This window comes from Gavia stellata, chromosome 13, assembly GCF_030936135.1.
Source record: "Gavia stellata isolate bGavSte3 chromosome 13, bGavSte3.hap2, whole genome shotgun sequence".
In the NCBI taxonomy this organism is placed as follows: domain Eukaryota; kingdom Metazoa; phylum Chordata; class Aves; order Gaviiformes; family Gaviidae; genus Gavia; species Gavia stellata.
In genome coordinates this window covers 14,319,021-14,339,636 of record NC_082606.1, presented here as the reverse complement: position 1 = coordinate 14,339,636, position 20,616 = coordinate 14,319,021, and the positions used below count along the sequence as shown (strand labels likewise).

The 20,616-nt window shown below is 34.6% G+C and overlaps 1 protein-coding gene across 2 annotated transcripts in view; it reads right to left on the bottom strand.

The window, feature by feature from the left end:
• The window catches only part of EFL1 (elongation factor like GTPase 1), an 80,378-nt gene that overhangs the window by 52,522 nt on the left and 7,240 nt on the right, over nt 1–20,616 (bottom strand). For both annotated transcript variants that reach the window (XM_009807748.2, XM_009807750.2), the window contains 8 exons: nt 18,825–18,948; nt 17,847–17,923; nt 17,569–17,705; nt 16,648–16,770; nt 13,303–13,402; nt 3,035–3,186; nt 2,166–2,370; nt 1,431–1,543 (listed from right to left, as the gene is read on the bottom strand). In XM_009807748.2, coding sequence (XP_009806050.1) covers nt 1,431–1,543; nt 2,166–2,370; nt 3,035–3,186; nt 13,303–13,402; nt 16,648–16,770; nt 17,569–17,705; nt 17,847–17,923; nt 18,825–18,948 — 1,031 coding nt within the window. The remainder of the gene's footprint in view (nt 1–1,430; nt 1,544–2,165; nt 2,371–3,034; nt 3,187–13,302; nt 13,403–16,647; nt 16,771–17,568; nt 17,706–17,846; nt 17,924–18,824; nt 18,949–20,616) is intronic.

Here is a 20,616-nt window from a genome sequence, read left to right as displayed (position 1 = left end):
AAAATTTTGAAAAAACCCTATACCACAAGTTTTAAAGTAGAAATAGGCCATCATGATTAACTATGTATTCCTTATGGCAATAATTTAATTATACAGAGTAAAACTACAGAGTTTTAAGAAAAGCTTCCTTAATTTACTAGATAATCTACAAGCAATTTCCTTATATGGCTGGAGAGAAATCACTGTTGTATGCTTTAAAGCTGGAAGACAAATGGCCTTTGAAACAGCAATCACTGTTACTAACCAGAATAATAAGTCTTGCATCAGCATTGTTACAGAGTCCTTTCATATAAATGTATTGCATTTTCTCCTGAGTGTGGTAAATCATCATCAAATCAGTAAAGGTGTTTATTGAATTTATGTAAATGAACAATGCAGCTTTACAGGGAAATGGGAGAAACAAATAAACAAAAAGGTATTTAGGGCTTTTAGTTCTAAAAATTCTTTAAAATTGCATCAGATTTAAAAAACATATATTGCAGAGTGTTTTGTGGTGGGTTTTTTTTCCTAAAACCTTGATCATTTTTTGAAGTAAACAGCCCATATACTTAAGACTTATTCACTACCTGCTTATGTTCTGAACACCAGGCCCATGCTAAAAGTGACCAGCACAGTTAACTGCCTAGAGTAACAAAATCCAACCCTGACAGAGTACACCCATTTTATATTTACTATAAATTTCTAAAAATCAGACAATAGGCATGAAAAAAACAAACTTACATTTTGCTGTAGCTTGTACATTTTCATTCACAAAATGAAAAAAATAAAGAACCAAATAACTTTTAAAGTTTACACTTTCTAAATTGTAAACACTGGTTTTGATATTAAAAAAAAGACAAATGAAGGAAAAAACCAGCAAAGAATGATATTCATACTCTAGAGCAAAGCAAAAAGAGCATAACTCAACGATTAGGATGACCTATCACTTAGAACCTTGCGCATGGAGAAAGTTCAAAATTTGTCACAGCCATAAAAGAAATAAATTTTTAGCACCACAGTTCAAGCAGACACATAAATAAAACTACAATTATCTGCATCACTAGAGAAGTCATATTACAGAATTTCCATTGTTGGGAAAATACTATAAATAAACCTTGCAATTTATAAAATATGAGCCCTTACTGCTGCCTTTGGCAATTCCTGGCAGCAATGCTTACCTGGCAATACTCCAACCTGAAGATAACAGTAAATAAGGCTAGTGTAATCCCTAGTTTTCTCTTATTCACACATCTTTTCCCTCCTCACAATTCAAAGTTCACAGAAATCATAGTTTAATTAGAGTGCCTTCCTTTTTTGTACACACAACAAAGAAATCTATGAATGTTTTTAGGTAAGTTTTCTTATTATTAATCACATCTAAACAATTTCAGTGTATTTTAGATGATATAACAATTCACGATCTAGGAAATTAAATACTAGTAACATCTTACCCAGAACATTTCCTGCAGGTACTTCGTCAAGATCTTCAAGTTCTCTTCCCATAAGCAAGTAGAGATTCTCCAATGTACAGCAAGTCATATGAGGTACTAATGGTAGATCATCTGTAGCACAACACTGGGATGACAGCTACACAGAGTAAAACAACCAGTATTTATCACTTAGTACCAATACAAACTTCTTCCTCAAAACCTCCTTGCATTCCAAAGTTAGGAAACACATGCTAAAGCATTTTCATTTCAAAAGTCAGATATTAAAAACTAACGTACACTTGAAAATATTTTTCTCCCATTCCAAAAATCCAGTCTTGTGGCAAACTAGCAAATGTTACCAAGGAAATAAAAAATAATGCTTTCTTCGGTAATTTTTAAGTGAGTACTACCCCTAGCTCACCTTTCATTGTCACTGATAAAACAAACATTTTTTTCAATACTATTATGCACCTTCCTGTTCCCCAAAAGCATTGGTTTTTCCTTCGCAAGTTTTCTTTGAATCAAAGTATGCACATACTGGATTTATTGTTAGCTAATGCAACACTGTACTTAAACTATTTTGGAAACATGAAGGTTTATAATGAGTTCACAGACACAATCAGCTATTACCACAATTACCTAAAGTACTTTCATACTTTTTGCAATTTTTACTTGAACTTTTTTTTTTTTTTGAGTGAGTTTTTTTTTTTGTGTAAAAAATTAAGTCATCAGTGTTTCAAAAGAAACCCCAATTATGGTAACATTTCACTGTCAGCTCTTACCTTATGCAAAGACTCAGCAGGATCATATTTTGGTCCTAAAACAAAGATCTTTTGCCCTCTTTGCACCACGCCACTGAACACTCTAGCAAAAGCAATGAATGACTCCTTGTTGTCTGCTTCCTGTTTCATTGCCTTTGAGGTCATGATCTCTACTTGACCAGTGAGCTGTTGCTCTTCACCTAATCAAAGTTAGAAAAATATATGAAGTATAAGAGCAGTTTCCACCTCATCATCTGAAGAAAAAAAATCAATTACGTATTATCCTATCATATCTGGTGACACATTAAAAGACGGCAAGAATGCCCCATTGTAACTCATAATCCGGTCCTGTTGCTCATACACTGCTTTTGCACCTATTTATTATTAGGCTGTTTGGGTGGTTTTTTTAATGAAAAACTTATTCTCATAAAAGCCTGAAGTAATTAAAGTAATATCAGCATAACATATGCTAGTAACAAGTCCCTAAGAAGGTTCTAGCAGTAAACTAAACAAACCTGAATTTTTCTACCCCGTACACAAGGGTAAAAGTCAATCACCATACTTTTGTACTTACAGTGAAAATTATTTTTTTCAACAGAGCACCTCCTTCAAGCATCATCTATCTTCACTGACTCAAAAGTACTGAGACCAAGCACATTCTCAGACTATATGAATGGGTATCGATGGCACAATTCCAGCATTTATGAACTATCAGCTTTCTTACAAATCCCTCCTCACCCTGTTCAGTTCCATCTATTGAACTGTTTGGACTGGATTTTTTGTAAGGTACACATCTCCTTGACAACACCTAGACATTACTATTAAATGTCCTATGAGAAAAATAGATAGCAGAGCATTACATACCTTTTGTATCACCAGTGTTCCCAGTTACTTCAGATGAATTTTCACTTGGGAGCTTTTCTGACAGCTCCTTTCCTTGATTTGCTGCCAATTTTTCTGCATGCCTTCGTTTCGCAAGTTCACGCCGATGAGCTATTTCTTCTTGAGTTAAAGGCCTACATTGTATTTTAAAACATTAGTATTTGGAAATGTAATTTATTTTAAAATAAATTAAATCACAATAATTAGAATACTATATTTGGCATAAGTAAAAACTTATGCAGAGTGCCTTTTGTCCCCATGACACTATCTATTTTAAGTCTGCTAAAATTAGCAAACTCTTCCTCTACCATGTTTAGGAAGAGGCAACCATATTAAACTTCTATTTATTTTAATAAAGTAAGTCAAGTTTCGCACACTGACATATGAATTCTCACTTTTTCAGAAAAGATCCAAGCCAATTTTCAAAATTGCTTTTTACACCATGTCCAATGTTATCCTGAGCTAGAATGACAGCTAAGACTAAGCATACAGTGCACTAAGCTAAGTTTATCTATACCAAGCTAGTTAGAAAAAACTACCAGACTTTTCTTCCAAATACATAGAGATCAAATACTGTCATTTTAAATTACTTGTGGTATCTTTATTATGTTAAAGTAGTCTTTGCAGCAAGTTTTCAAATGCAGGGAAAAGTCTTTGCTTGCTATAGCTACCCTTCCATGAAGTGAATAACTTCATACAGGACAAAAGACTTAAAACTGAGTGAACAACAAAAAATAATTTTAATATTCTGATGCAACTTCTATCTACTCACTGGTAAACCCTGCCTTAAAACAAAGTGCTTTAATGTAAGATTTAAAGCAATAAGTAATAAAGAATGACATTATCATTCTTCCATAAGGCAACAGAAACAGACTTGTTTTTAAATGCAACTTTTCAAGTATTTTAAACAGCAAATTGAGTTACACATATATGAAATTTAACAGCACTGCCTGAAATTGTCCACTTGATTTTTAAATCTGGCCCTACATAAAAATCTGTGATATGATGTTATCTTCTAATTTACTAAAGTCCAAACAAGGAAATTAATTTCAGATACTAGTCATCTTCTCTTTCCAATTCCTCCTCTGTTTCTATTAATTTCCCATATAAAAGAGCTGAACCTGCAATCCTGCTATAATCATTACAGATACTCTTAAGAATAACCTATTCTCTTTAGTAATTCCAATCTTGACAACTTCTCATGTAACATGCTGTCAGGTACCTACATTAAAAAAAAAAAATCTTTATCACCGAGGCTTAAAAGCAGGAAAAAATAATTAAGTTATGCAGATATAATCTTTTTCATGGAACTAGAATGCTTTCAATTTTTTTTTTTTCATAGGGAGCAATGGAAATATATATTGCTTTCCAGCATTAATAAATAATTTATTTCCAAAATAATAACCAATGCATTTTTTATATTTTATGAATATTCTTAAGGGAATTCTAACCCAAAAAAGAAATAGAAAAATTCTCTCTATCATAAAACATGCATTTGTACAACACAACTGGATAAACTAATCAAAGAGTCTTAGATCTTGACTTCAACTCAAGAAGGTGAACGTATTCCCACAGCAAAACTCCATCTACATGATGTGTCTTTACACCTGCATTTGCTCATACAATGGAGACAAGAACAGTTCTTAGCATTAAGATGATTTAGGATTCTTTCAGTCAATTGTATCAAGCACACAGTCCGATGAACAGACCACCAAATCTGAAAGTGCCCTACTAGTAGTTTTAGCTTGTTTAGTAGCCTTGGACAAGTCACTTCCTCTCTTTACTTTAATTTCCACACTTATAAAAACAGTTCAAGATTTCCTGAATAGCAGTAATAGTAATGAACGATAAGAGGAAGAAACAGTGGGAAGCACTACAGCAGTACAGTAATTTTTCTTTACAGAACAGGCATATAAATATGATCTCTACAAAAAAAAAAAAAAGACGATTGAATCACATCCCCGTATCAGTTATTCCACACTCCCCAACAGGGAAACAACCCACCACTTAAGGGTCAAAGTTTTTATGCGTAGCCAGTAGAGACACTTACTGGACGCTTACTCTGCCCTTAACTGGATTAATTAGGGGCAGAAAGCCATGAACAGATTATGTGGCTGAGACCAACTCACTGCCAGTAACATTGTTTTATATCATAATATGGATGCTTTTCTACATACAACACATTCTGCAAGAGACTTAATTTAAAAAATGCTTAATAAGATCCCTCATTTTATCAAAATTCTTCTTAGAACTTGAGGAAATCACTTTGAAAAGAGTGATCATGATTACCTTGAATCCAAACATTCAACTCAAACGAGTAAGAAAACTACACATAAATTAAAAATCTCTCTAAAAATTAGCTAAGAGAGGCCCCCGGGACAAAAGATCAGAATTTGAAGCACAGACTTTCAGAACTCAGAACCTGGGACAGACACATGACATGTCATAGAAAAGGCAAAAGTAAGACAAAATTGCCACTATACAAACTTCGCAGCAACTTTTTTTTCTTTTTTTTCCTTTTAAAAAAATAATCTCAAACAATCATTGTGACAGAATTAGGAATATATATCTCTGCAATTTGGAATAGCATGGTATTTCTGTTTAGATTGTTTATTTTATTGCAAAAGAGTGAGGCTTAACAATACAAAATGCAAAGCAGATGGTGGAGAAGAAAACTTTTTTATGATTATTTTTTTTTTCCTGAAGGCAGCTGTTCAAAGCTATTTAAGGGTTTGGAATGTCTGAAAAATTCCCAGAGGAGAGAGATTGATAGGGAAAGTACAGATGAGACAGCCAAGGGTGTCATAAATGCAGTCTATATATGATGGTGTAGTATACACATGAGGACATATGTGTGCATTCCAACACATTTCGTTGTCCAAAAATACTTTTTGTTTGTGTAAATAATCCTGACAGTAAAAGAAGAAGTCTGTTTGCTTTTTTTCCCCTTTACATGGCATTTTAAAAAGTACCAGTATATTTAGGTGTCAGATAGCCCTAATCACAAATGTTAAAGGTACCTTAAAATTCTGAATGCACTGGTGTAAGTTGCAATACCTATAAGCATACTTAATTATATTCTCAATTTGATAAGAAGCAGATGGAGTGTGGGTGGGACTTTAGCTAGTAGGTACAACCTAGACTTTCATCCTACTTTTTGTCAGCATCAATTTCTACAAAATTAGTCACTCCCAGTAGTATCATTAGAAACCACAAAAAGATAATGTTGTCAAATAAATCCTTATATAGAATTGTAACACACTCAAGCAGAACACCGAACAAGAGTAATGCACATAAGGCACTGGATCTGCAACAAAACCAGTTTTAAATTATACTCCAATTTATTCGATTTCTCCAGTTGGCAAAACCAATCAGAAGGGAAATCAATTTTGAACAAATGCTGTCCAAACCAGAAGAAAGATTCTCTTCTTTTCTTCCCTACCATATTTCTTCCCTCCCCTTTTTTCACTCTATAAGAAAGGATCTACAGCCTCATAATACTGGCAGAAAAAAAATGGGACTACGCAGTCACACAAAAAACAGTAAATGAAAATTCTGGAGCAGAAAGGAAAAGACAGATACCCTACCTCTAGAGAGCTGCTACAGCATCCAGACAACATACATGTGAAACAGGCACAAGTAATAGAGCTGACATAGATGGGTAACCCCATTATTACTAACTCATCTTAACCTCAACCACGTGGTAAACAAATGCTATGGAAATAATAACGTGGAAAAGAGTATAATATATACACTACTAACATTCAGTAGACTGTTGATTAAATGCATCAGATTTCAGGCAACGTAAGCAAGCTACTGGCAACTTCTTTATTTCCACATTCCCCCGGGATAACTCATTTAGTTCAAACTGAATGACAACTAAGCTTCTTCATCCAATCAATCCTCTGAATATGATAGCTTTTCTACCCTTCCATGTTATGAAAGAGAGACTTCATTCCAAAACATTTCAAAAATTCGTAGTGAATAATCAAAACAAAAAACCCCCAAACACTTTCTTTAATAATCAGAGGCCAATTTGCGTTATGTTTATTTTTTTAACCTTTTAACCTTCAGACCATTTTAAAAAGGAAACATCACAGTCAGAACTTCAACTGATTTCCAAAGATTGATACAACCAGTGTCTGTAGTGCATCTCCCATGCCATGAACAATGTTTTTGAAGCGGCAGAGAATACTTCCTCCCCATACAGTTTTTACCAGTTTAAATTCCATGAGGTCAGGGAGACGTGCTTGACTTCATGAAACTAAGGGGGTAATTTCAGTTAACATCTTTTAATCCAAGTAATTTATAGAGAATCTTTTGGATTACTCTTCATGACTCTGCTCTTCAGAATTAAATTCTAGTTAAATCATTGGCTGCCATTCTGCTCACCATCTGGCACTCAAAGACTTCTGACAACAGCATCCCTAAGGACAGCTCTCAAGTGCAGTTTGGTTGCTACAGTTCAGCACAGAGTATGCCCAGTGGTCTTCCTAATCCTTCTGAAGTTCATTAATCTCTGGATTAAACTGCTTAATGTCTTTGCATTGCAAACCTGCTATTTTATGTCCCAGACAACAATTAAGAGCCTAAAGTTTTGAACAGCAAGATCAATCTTTAAGAACTATTTCCATTCACAAACTAAGATTGCACTGAAAGCACTAGGCAATTCACAGTAGAAATAAATGTGTATCCACAAAGTGAACATCTGAAAATTATCCAAATCAGAATTTACATCAAATTTCATACAATGCTTTTAAAGGGCTCCTGCAAAAGGGAATACTGGATAACTTTTTCATATTGTAATATATGGCAATTACCAATCATTCTGAGATAAATAATGAAAATAAGATATCAATATCAAGCTGTCATACACTGCCTTGAAAAACACTCTTGACTGATACACTGACCTTTGATTTATCTCACATACTAAATGTGCGATAAAGAAAGAAGAAACTTGAAGTAAAACTCTTCCAGAATGTTACAAGCTTTTCCCTCCTAAACTTACCATTACACAAACTGAATTATGTCCAGAGATTCAAATTTCACCCATTACTACATACTCCTCTCTTAGATCAGTTCCAAAGGTCTTCACTGGATTCAAATGTACACTGTTACAATGAAATTTATTTCATAATAACCATAAGTAGGGGTTTAATTTTTGAAAAGCATATATTACTCTATTAATTACATAACTGGGTGCCACCTTCAGATGTTAACCTGTAAATCTGACAGGCTGTTCAGATGACTCATGCCACATTATTTTCTAATGCACTAACTACAAATTAGTACAAACTATTAATGCAAACAGAAGATGATGGGTTCAGATCACACTAAAGTCACTGAAAGTCATATTGCCTTTAAACATAAAAATTAATTTACTTGCAAGAAGATAGTAATTTCTTACAGAGCTTGGAGCTTTATAAATGTTCTCTTCTTTTGATCAAGACAGTGTAATGTGTTTTTAGCTAAAGCTTGGACAAAAATCACAGGATTTAAATTTTCTCCAATACAGTTTTTAGGCAACATTAGAGAGGAAATAGATGGACACTACAATCTGTTGGTTTAAGACATGCCAACAAGCTGTACCACAAAACAAAGAAACAATTATCATCATAATTCTATGCAGAATTGTATGGTAAAGTCCCTATTTCACAGTGACACCTAAGAAAAAAAATAATCCTGATTTCAAGCTGACTGAGGAGGAAGAAGTACCTTTCATATTATCTAGAGGAAAATGGTAAGGGTATTATAGGTTCTATATCCCCTAGTACAGTCATGAAATATAATTTTAGTACATCAGGTTATTTGGTCAATAGACTTTTCTTCATTACCACTGAAAAGTAGAAATGGAATTTCTTTAGTGTATCCTATTTATTTACATTATTCAGCAGGATTGTAAGAACAATGGACTTGAAGTAACATAAATGGTTTGCCTCCTATTGCTGGCATTGCATCACATCACCATGACATTTATACGTAAAGCTCTATAAAGTTAGAAGAGGATTTCATCATGACAAACATCTGATATCCAATGTACATTTTATTTTATATTAAATACACATAGCAACAGCTAAAACTACTTGAAAGTGAGCATAACTAATTACTAAATATTCCTCTTTTACACTGGGTTAGATAAAGACAGAATACTGAAGCTTGGGAAGAGCAAACTGGAACATTTATACTCTGTACCTAAATGCCAAGCTCTGCTTTTATTTATACATCTACACTCAACCATTCTGTTTTAGACTGCAGCTCAATCTAAAACACTAGTAGAAAGGAGAGAAAAAAACAGCATATGCTGAATGAACACCTAATTCTACATACAGCAATACTTAAAAATAAATAACTACAGGCATGACCAAATAACCATGGCCTTATTACATAAAGCAAGTAGCTCCAAAAGAAGCCACTATGGCCCTATTTCATACTGGGTTTGGGTTTAGGTATTTTAATATCTAAAGTAAGGAGATCACACTACACTCTTTTATCAGGGGTCCTAATTTGTTTGTCTACTCTGCCCAACCACCAATTTTCCGAAAATTTACAGGAACTTAGTATCTTTAAAATCTCTACCTCTGTCTGATTTGGTTGGAATTGGCAAATAATTTCAGAAATTTTTTTTAGTTTCAGACAAAACATATTTGTACAATTCTTGTTTCTTTAGAAAACCTGATAAAAACTCAGGGACATACTGGTACTAGATAAAAGTCAGATTTCAAATCTTTCTAAAGAAAGATAATATAAGCTGCCAACCTGTTGTAACCTGACCACAAATTACCTTCCTGTGTATTCTAGTATTGTAACAGCTGACAAATTTTGTTATTTAAACAGTAAAAGCAAAACGATAGCAGTTTTAGTATAGAATCTATATTAATTTTTAAAGTCACCTTCTAGGAGATACTAGTTGCCAACAGCAGTCTCGAAGGAGGTTGTTTTAATTAAAAATCCAGCCTTTGTTATCATTTACTGTGCACCCTGGGACTTAGAAGAGCCTTTCGCTTTTCCCAACCTATGCTTCAGTAGTATTCCAAGCAGATTGCAGAAATAAGGCAAACTATAAAAACTGCAAAGTCAATTTGCAGCTTCTAAGACATTTACCAAAAGGTAACATGACTACCTTACAAAAGGAAAGAAAAAGACAGTGGTAGCTTGGATCTACTTTTTGTCCCCTCTGGAAGTAGAAGAGTATAAGTCTTGCATAAAAAAAAAAACTGGAGTAAAATCTCAGATTTTTTTTTTTTCTTACATGCTTTAACATGCTTCAAAATACTCCCTCCTCCACACCACCCAAAGTATACAAATAACCTAGCAGATAGGTCCAGCTGTCAAACATCAGAATACAGAAGAACACAGTTATGGCTCCTCAAAAATAACATGTAAATGGAACATAAAACATGCATTAATGTTCTTAAATTAGTAAATATGAAACCACTGTTAATTCACATTGTGTACGTATTCTTTGTTCCTCGCTCAGTTCAGGCATTCTTATGGAGCATCCTCATGGAATGCGGGTTTAAATATTGGATCTCACACACTCCACACTGCCATCACTCAGTTCTGTTAAGAACAATCTTCACTGTGTAACTGTAAATAGCACATAGCGGCCAATATAATTCAAGACGTGTTTAGGAGCCACATTTACACAATACTGTGTTTATAAAACGCATATTTTGTTTCATGGAGATAGCTTTCCTTCCTCTTTAAAACTAACCTCCTTTTCTGATTTCTTCAAGAACTGCTTAACTATAGAAATTTAACAATTCAAATTTTGAGCAATACATATTTAGCCATATTACTATTTTTTCAAAAAATGGAATCCAACTGTCATTTCGAAACAAAATTGTTAATACTACCTGATCAGCAAAATTACATGGTGCTGATAATGACTGGTTATCTCAAAGAAAAACAGTCATGTGATTTCATTTTAATACTAGCCAGTTAGCAACTAACTGAATAATTTTAAGGCCAGCAAGAAATACTTTTCACACAAACTATGGAGCAAGACACTACAATTTTCAATTTACTGAATAAACAGGGAGAAAGGACATATTGTCTACAGCCATCACTAATATCCCACAAGTCTCCCAGAAAGAATCCCAAGGCAGTCCTCACTCTCCTGCAATATTATCTCAGAAAGCCTAATTTATCTAAATTTTGTTTGGATTTTTGGACTAGCTCTGCATTACTTGGACTATCAGTCACCTGCCATCCTCCACTGAACTCAGTAAACACCTTGAGGTTTTTCAAACCAGACTTATGGTCAGAATTACAGATTTCTTGCACAATACGTATCAAAATGCAAAAATGCAATCATATTCGCATTCTGAAAACCAATAAAATTGAGGGCAGCACTTTTTTTATCTAAGGAGAAAATACAAGGAACAAGTCACAATGCATAAGCTTCTGTACCAAATGCATCATTTGCAAAAAAAAAAATTGAGCTGGTCATACACATGTTATGAACTACAATACATGGCAAATTTCTTCAAAATATTCTTTTGTCCGTTTGGGGAACTTTTTCTCTATTCTAAAGGAATAAAAGTTCAACACATGGCATATAACCACAAACGTAAAACAGCTCCCTTCCTGAAGGGGGATGAATAAGGAGAATTAAAAAAAAAAAATCCACCAAGAAAAGCGTAAGATGAGTATCAGAGGAGACAGGGAAGGAGAGTTTGTCCATAAGGCAGAGTGCTCATAAGCAAATGACATAGAATGAAAATAGATAAGAGCTATCCATTACTCTTGGGAGAGTCAGAATCTTTCATAAACAGTCATTTGCTTGAAATCCTAATGTCACAAAACAGGACTTGCAGTAGCTAGCTTTTCTTTTTTTTAAATTTCAACTAAAATCTTGAAAACATGTCCAAAACTTTCTGCATCTGGTGTATGTAAAAGCCATCTTTGCCTCTATGTTACATCCTGATCACATCAAAGAATCTCGATCCTCCCAACAAATAAAAGAACAGATCATTATCAGTGACAGAACATCCAGAAAGTGATGGCCTCAGTGTAGCCTTCTCTGGTAACTGGCATATATATTCAGAAAAGCAGACAAAGCAGGAAAGCCACTGCTTTGCTACACCAGTTCCTGAGCAAGAACTCTTGTTTCAGACGCATTTAAGGACAGGACTCAAAGTAAAAATGCACCATCTAGTGTCTGGTCTATCCGTAAATGCAATGCATCTTTTCCCTGAATCCAAACTTACTGCAAGAAAGATTTTTGGTGAAAGATTCATAGATAAGCATGGTAAGAAAAAACTGAAGTAAATCTAGGAAGTGTGTGAAAAACCTAAGATGGTATTAAAGCTTTTAAATATTACTACAGCAGCAGTACCATTTTTTGCACAAAGATTTAGCAGTCACAATCAGTCTAATTTAGTAGAAAGATTAATATTCTATGTATCACTTCACTGTACAGTGACAATCCCAGAAAAACATGGAACAGCCAGTTAACACAGAAGTTGACTACTGAAAATGCTCCAGAGTCTTAGAGGGACGAAAGATTAAGATGAACCTCATTCTTATAAAGCCATCAGAAAAATACGTTTCTTCTGTAAAAAAGCAGACGGCTTCAGCTAAAAGTAGTGCACTTAAGGATGTCAGGGAAATGAAATCAAGAAGGACCTACCCCTCAAAGAAAATAAGACAGTTATTAAACAATAAAAAGCTGTAACAAAAAAATCTTCCAAACCCCCCAGAAGAAAATCTTTTGAAGTGCATTAATGCCTTTCAGTTCACTGCAAAAAGTTAGTAAAGGTTGAGACTACTTTAATTAACCCATTTTATTTTGTACTTGCAATGGACTGGATGATTGCTTAGCTATCATGCCAGATTTGATGGGAAGTGTTTCTTGGTACAAAAGCAAACTGTTATGATCATACCAAGACAATCTTACTGAAAAACTAACAAAGCATTAGAATTCCATCATATTTTCAGCCAAACATTCTGAAACAGCATACAATGTATGCTTTAGGATGATATATTTGGACAAAAGTACTAATCTCCAACAAACGTGATTTTTAATCCTCAACAAATTTGCTAAATCTTCTAAAACCAGTACAATTAAACAAATCATCTCTTGAACTCATTCAGAAAATCTCTACTTGCTGAAAAGATTTTATTGCATCTCAAGAATTAGTGAATTATTTTCTCAGGTCTAAAACAATTTACCCATGCTTGCAACATAACTTTTTTCCTAAAAGTATCTAATGTACATGAGAAAGTTAAATGTTACTTTTTCTTACCTTGGTTTATTGTGTGGTAATGCCTTTGCATCAACAGCAAACATTTTGGAAACAAAGACAATAACTGGGGCTGTTCCTTCACTACTGCATTTCATAAAAGCTGAACAAACATAAAAGAAAGTTATTTGCAGTTTTTTTCCCAACAGTATGGACAAAACTATGGCTTTCCATGAATTTTACAGGAATTACTGTTTATTTCCTATTTCAATGGATATTATACTAAAGACAAATTAACACAAAAAGTAGAAAATTACTTTAGTGTAACCATTTGATAACACTGCCTACATCTTCATCTGTTTCACAATAAAATAAAATGAGCAAAATTGTAGAAATAGAACTCTTCATAACAAAATACATATACTCAAACTAAACATATTGTTTTGATATTTAAAGTTGAGTTCATAGGCTGGTTTAAATTAGAATGAAAAACAGACAGCAGCTTAGCATTAAGGCTGAACTATTTATTCAATACCTCAAAGTATTCTCCCTCCTTTCAAACCAAAGGAGGAAGTCTTGCAAATGTCCAGACCCTCAAGTCTTCACAAAATCGTAACAACTTAACTGCAAGAATGGATATTCCTCAAAGGATGAAAGTTCCACACAAAACTTATTCAATACTTAAGAAATGCCCATAAACTATTTTTTTCATCCAACTTGGAACACATTGTCAAATCCAAACCAGACACAATACCATTCAAAACTTCTAATAACACAGAAAATAAATCATCTTCTACTACATTTCTCCCTTGTATCTGATGTATGAAAAGACTATATTGTAAAGTTCTTAGGCAAACAAAGTGCAATACTACTACTAAAAATTAGCAAGATACTCACTAAATGTGAAGTACACTATTTTTTCATAACCAAGACCAGTAAGATCTGAGTTTCCAGAGGCAAATTTCTTCTAATTAACTTATGCTGATAACAGTATCGAATACTGTTTGGAGAATACAATGTTTGTAAACGTTCAGTAAAGGATGAAAATATCAGTTGGCTCACCCCTGGGAAACAATTCCTAACAGCCTGTCAATTTGACATTCACATCTCATCAAATGTCAATTTAAGATATCTCATGCCTTTAGATTTCTTGAAGCTCTCTTCAAAACATTGTTCTATAAAAACCTTTCACTACACATACAAAGTTAAGGAATGTTTTTAACTGTTACTAGCTTAAGCATGGTATCTTCTTGTAATTTTTACTAAACTACCTCTTGAAATCACAGAATCACAGAATCATTAAGGTTGGAAAAGACCTGTAAGATCATCAAGTCCAACCATCAACCCAACACCACCATGTCCACTAAACCATGTCCCGCAATGCCACATCCACACGTTCCTTGAACACCTCCAGTGATGGCGTCTCCACCACCTCTCCGGGCAGCCTGTTCCAATGCCTGACCACTCTCTCAGTAAAGAAATTTTTCCTAATATCCAGTCTAAACCTCCCCTAGAGCAACTTGAGGCCATTTCCTCTCATTCTATTGCTAGTTACATGGGAGAAGAGACCAACATCCACCTCTCCACAACCTCCTTTTAGGTGGTTGTAGAGAATGATGAGGTCTCCCCTCAGCCTCCTCTTCTCCAGACTGAACAACGCCAGTTCCCTCAGCTGCTCCTCATAAGACTTGTGCTCCAGACCCCTCACCAGCTTCATCGCCCTTCTCTGGACACGCTCCAGCACCTCAATGTCCTTCTTGCAGTGAGGGGCCCAAAACCAAACACAGTATTTGAGGTGCGGCCTCACCAGCGCTGAGTACAGGGGCACGATCACTTCCCTACTCCTGCTGGCCACACCATTTCTGATACAGGCTAAGATGCTGTTGGCATTTCAGAGAACATTTACTACCTTAAAACAAAATGGTATTCTGTTATATTCTGTTCAGTTAGAACGAATGTTTGCAGAACAACAAAAGCATACATATAAGGCCTATTTGTCCCCTACAAACCTACCTGAAAAGATCATTTGGGAACATTCTTTTTCACACTACCAAACCTGGGGGAAAAACATCACTTGCTTTTATATAGAACTTCCTATCCCACAGAGGAGATTACCACATGTACGTGGAGAAATACGAGCTTTGCTCACCACTGAGCTAATGCTCATCCACATCATCAAGTTTCAACTTTGATTTTCAATTCCGCAAAATACTTAATTCAGCTTCAGCAGTTCTCATCTGTCTTTCAGAAAAAGAACTCACTACAAGTTCTCCTTTCCAAGGCATTACTATTTTTATGAAGGACGTGCATGAACACAGTTTATTTTTATAAATAATTCAAAGATAGAAAAAGGAATATGAGCATCTTACAAGCTCTCCTGCATCCTGTACACCAAGTTTATTTTCATTACTGTCTATATACAGTTCTTTTACTGCTTATAGCAAAGTTGAATCATTGAACTTAGTCTTTCCGGTCCCTATTACAATTTTATAGCACAGGACTTGGTGATTATCAAACTTCCTCTTGCTTACTTTTGCATACAGACATCTCAATGTTCAACACAACAGTGTCTGAATATACTACTAAACCCTTCTTGAGAAGGAACTCTTAGGTAAAGCTGGAAACTCTGCCAGAACTGGAGACAAAGTCATGATCTCAATGAAGTCAAAGGCAAAACTTAAACTAACTTCAAAATATCAGGATTTCATGTCTTCATTTAATACTCAGCCTAACAAAACGTGTTGCCTTGGAAGTCTTTTGGCTCTTGGTTTTATTTGCTAATCTTTTATCATTCTGGAATACTATGATATAAATAAGAAACCAAGTTACACCTTGAGCTATGGAAATGTTGAAGAAATACTTAATGACAATGTTTGTAGTAACACCTAAGCTATATCTTACTAACTTCTTTTCAGTACACAAACTACTTAGCAGTAAATTCAACAGAAAATGGTTTTTATTTTCAATTACCAAAAGCTGGGCCTAGTTCATCAATATATGTGTAAAAATGAAATCCAAATTCAAACCCCTACGGGCTAAAAACTAATGATTTTAATATAGAAGTTGGTAAAATATTAAATTCTCAATTACATGAGAACTTCTACTGTTTAGAACTAAAACCAAATATTAACCTCATATCATTCCAAAATCCCCAGTTTCCGCATCTTAGACTTTACATCAACTGCAGCCTGAGTTGTCTAAAAACCGTGAATATATGGGATTGAAGAAAAATGTATAGCCATAAAAAAAAGACATAATACTATGATATGTCACTGACAAACATCAACAAAGCTACTACAAGTAAAATAATTATAAATCTAAACAGAGATTACTACACATCTCATGATCCAAAGACAAAGCCACCAAGGTAAAAACAACCTTCATGTTAATGGGAGAACACTTACTCACCACTTTTTAGCTCTTGAGTTTCTGGTGGCAAAGAATCAAATGTTCTAGCTCCAACACACATCAGCTTTTCCACTCTCTCTGCAGTGATGTCAAGAGGACTGGGAAGTTTATTACACACCATGGCTAAAACACATTGCTAAGGATATGTATTTACATATTTTATTTGCATTCAGTAAGGAAATATAAAGGAAGAAAAATGCTTTCAATGTTTGTTTCTTCAAATCAACCTCATGTACTACCTGCCAGCAACAACAGATAGCTAAAATCCAGCTCTGTCTGTTACAGCGCAATTTCTGGCATTTATCCAAGGGCAGAATGGATAGTTAAGTAGGGGTGGCTCACCCTATGTGTAACTGGGAAACTAAGAATAGCACAATTGGGGCAAGATTTTAGAACTAATTAGTATTTATACATCAATAATTTGTGCATACCTACTATAATATAATGTGTATCATATTATAAACGATGAGAAAACTATCTACACAGCAGACAAACAGCAAAGGCTGATCTTGGATTAAGAATTCATATGCCTAAAACATAACACCACATACTTACAGAAGCTCATGGACAGAAGAGCTAAGATACTATTATAAAAAGGAGATTGGCTTATCCTTCAGGAAAAACACTAAAACTTGTATATAAAACTATATAATGAAAGTGTATTGTTAAACTACCTCCAGTTTCATAACTTATTTTCCTAAAAAAAAGGATGCATGCAAAAGCACAAAGTTGGTAGAAAAGTAAGACTAATTGTGTACATGTAACTTAATACTACAAGTGAGAAAATAGGTCCAGCTAGCATAGGCACAGACGTGAAAAAAGAGAACAAATCATACCAAATCACACATTGAAATACATGAGCACTCTTTGAAGTCTGAGAACTGCCAACAGAACAAAAAGTAGCATATTCCTTAAGGATACAGAGGACTGCATCAGATATTGGTAGCCACTGGCTACAAATGGCATTAAGATGAACTTTAGGGTCTGCATGCCGTGACTCCCGTGCACCAATTTTCAATCCCAAAGAGGTGACTATCTTTTCAATTTTTTCTTTGTCTCTGTAAGAAAAATAATAAATAGATTAACAAAACACAGTAGCAATACATAACAAGCATCTACAATATTTCTTGTTTGAGTACTTCAAAAATCACCATAACACATGGAAAGAGATTCCATGAAAACTTTACAGATCATCTCACCTTTTTGTAACAGCTTCATACAGACTCCATATGTTGTCCAGCACCAACTGCACAAACAAAGGTTTCTTTCCTTTTGACTGGTAGAACATAAACATACAGCTAATTACCAGCAATTCCTTGCTTTTACAACAGGCTTAAGACTGCACTTTTAACTGACCGTTTTCATAAGGAGCATGTAAAACCTTTATTCAAAATCAAGACAGTTACCTGTTTCTACATAAGATCACTACTTCAACAGTCTATCTTGTAAGAATGGTATAAGGCACAAAATAAACATGAAATTTAAAAGTGAAGGACAAGGGTTTAAATTTCAGAAAAAGAGCCTGATAAATACTGAACATGTCTACCTTGGGCCTGGTTATCACCCTTTTTATAACTATTAATCCTCACCTATGAAAACAGAAAAATATCATCATTAAATGAAAACAGGGAAACTCCCTTCTCCCCTCTTAACTTTTAGTGGTGGAAACGCTTAATGGAAGAGAAGTGCAATTTTCAGGCCAGGGTTTCAGTATAGCATTCAATGGGATCTCACTAAGGCAAAAAAGATTTTCTAAATCCTAAATCCGAAGCTAAACATGAATATCCTAAACTCTTATCTGTTGAAGGACTCTTCAAATAAGACAGAGACCCACTCAATACTCTGGTTTCTACATTGTTAGTCTTCCATTCACCTTGTGTGTTTCACTCTATGCTGAATCCTTGAAGCTGGAATGTCCCTTATTTTGTGAACAGAGACATTTAATAGCAACTGTGAGCACTGTTAAATGAGATTTCATCCATGTAGCTTTTGAATGGTCAATTTTGGAATGTTCTCTTCTCCAAGGGCTGATGCAAGGCTATCCTAGTGACTTTATACTTCCGCTGATGTTGAGTGAAAAGGTACTGAGGTCAATTTTCAGAATACACTATGAGGAATAGAATAAAAAAACCCAAAACAAAATAAAAACCAGGTAATATTTCTGACAACCTCCCTACCTGATCACCTTTCATTATCTTCTTTGCTTTTGTATTTAGGTAATAATCTCCCCATAAAGTCTTCAGAAGTACTGCAGGCTTGATTCCAATCTTTTGGCTGTACAGTTTGGCAAAATGCTCAATGCTGAAAGGAAACAAAATTAATCTTGATAAATGTGTAATGCTGTTTACATGTGCTTATCAGCCTAAGCAACGGACAGCTTACATGAAATAACACACAAATCTCAAATCCTTGTTTTACTCCCATTTTTCGTTGCCTTCACTTTAGCTCACATTGTTTAACATTTACACCTGCAAAAATAGTTAGTCATAACAGCTCAAAAACGTCAGCAGTATTTGTATGTTTTTGTTTTGTTTTAAGTCAGCTTCAAGGCTGAAATTGTTTATTTGAAATGAGTATTTGTGTACTACCTCCTCAGTAAAAACTCAAAAGCATAATACAACAGTTCTAAATATTTATGTGATGACTCTCAAATTTATTCTATGAAAGGCATCTCCCACAACACATTTAACTATCATCTGTGACCAGAACAGTACGAGTTAAAAATCAATTATTCTTTTGAGCCACACTTGAGCCATCAGATGGTGGTAATTATTTTTTAAATTAACTACTTAGGGCACTTCTTGTTGTTTGAATTGTTGCTTTAATGATGAGTAAAACCCAGAAAATAATATAAAAACTGTAATGCCAAAGTTGTGTTATAAAGCCAGTTGTGTTGTTCAGTGGTCCTCATGAGTTAATAAAAGCAGACTGCTTACGACCTAGAGAGGGTGTCCTGAACATTTTATGGCCTCCTTGCTGAAAATGTTCAGTGAGCAGTAATAGAAGAAATTTCCACATATTTGCTCCTTGTGCACACAGAAACAAAAATACACATTTACAGTCAGAACAGTCCTATTTACAGAACAATGATATTTTATAATCTGTTGTTTGAAATCCAGAATTCTCAAATTTCTACACACCTAAAAAAAGACCTGCCCATGTCCGCAAGACATAAGCTATGAGTTCTGAACTAAGACCAAAAAGGAGATTATTTTTTTTTCCAGAAACTACCCCAAACTCTGAACCAGGGGAGAACCTTCAAGATTCTTACGCCAGCAGCTCCTGGCATGTGTATTTATGGCATTCTTTCAACACTTGAGGATTATGAGAAAAGCATAGGTACTAACTGCACTGGATAAGGCTGACGCTGCCTAATGCCTTAATTTTTTCTGCCATGACAAATCATAATACCTCTAGGAACAGAACCCACAACCATGTAACAGCAGTCAAGAAGGCCCTGATTAAGAAAATGCTCCACTGATCTGTATTTCACCAGATTGTACTGCTGGCAGTCCAGAAGTACCTCTTGAAACTAATTAAGGAAAATATTCCTTTCCCCGCCATTATATGATTTATCAGAACCAGGGCCTGACAGTTCATCATAAGAAACCAGGTAGTATCAGAAAACCAACAATCTTTGTTCAGCTTCAACAAATACATTAAAACATTTTCAAGATGTGAGGGAAAAATGAAGAATTAGGACAGGTACAAATAAGAAACCTAGCAGATAGAAGTCCTGTTATTTGTCCAAGCTGTAGACATATTTTGTGGAATAGAGAATAGATTAACACAAATTAGTCTACTGTATAATGTATAAACAGTCTAATCCAGACTCAGCAGCAGAATACTAACACCCCTTGCCTAAGTTAGATGCATAGATGTTTTTGGCCGAGATACAATCTTGTACATGGATACTTCAATTAATACAATCTTTAAACAGTTTCAATATATAAAGCAGAATGGGATTAA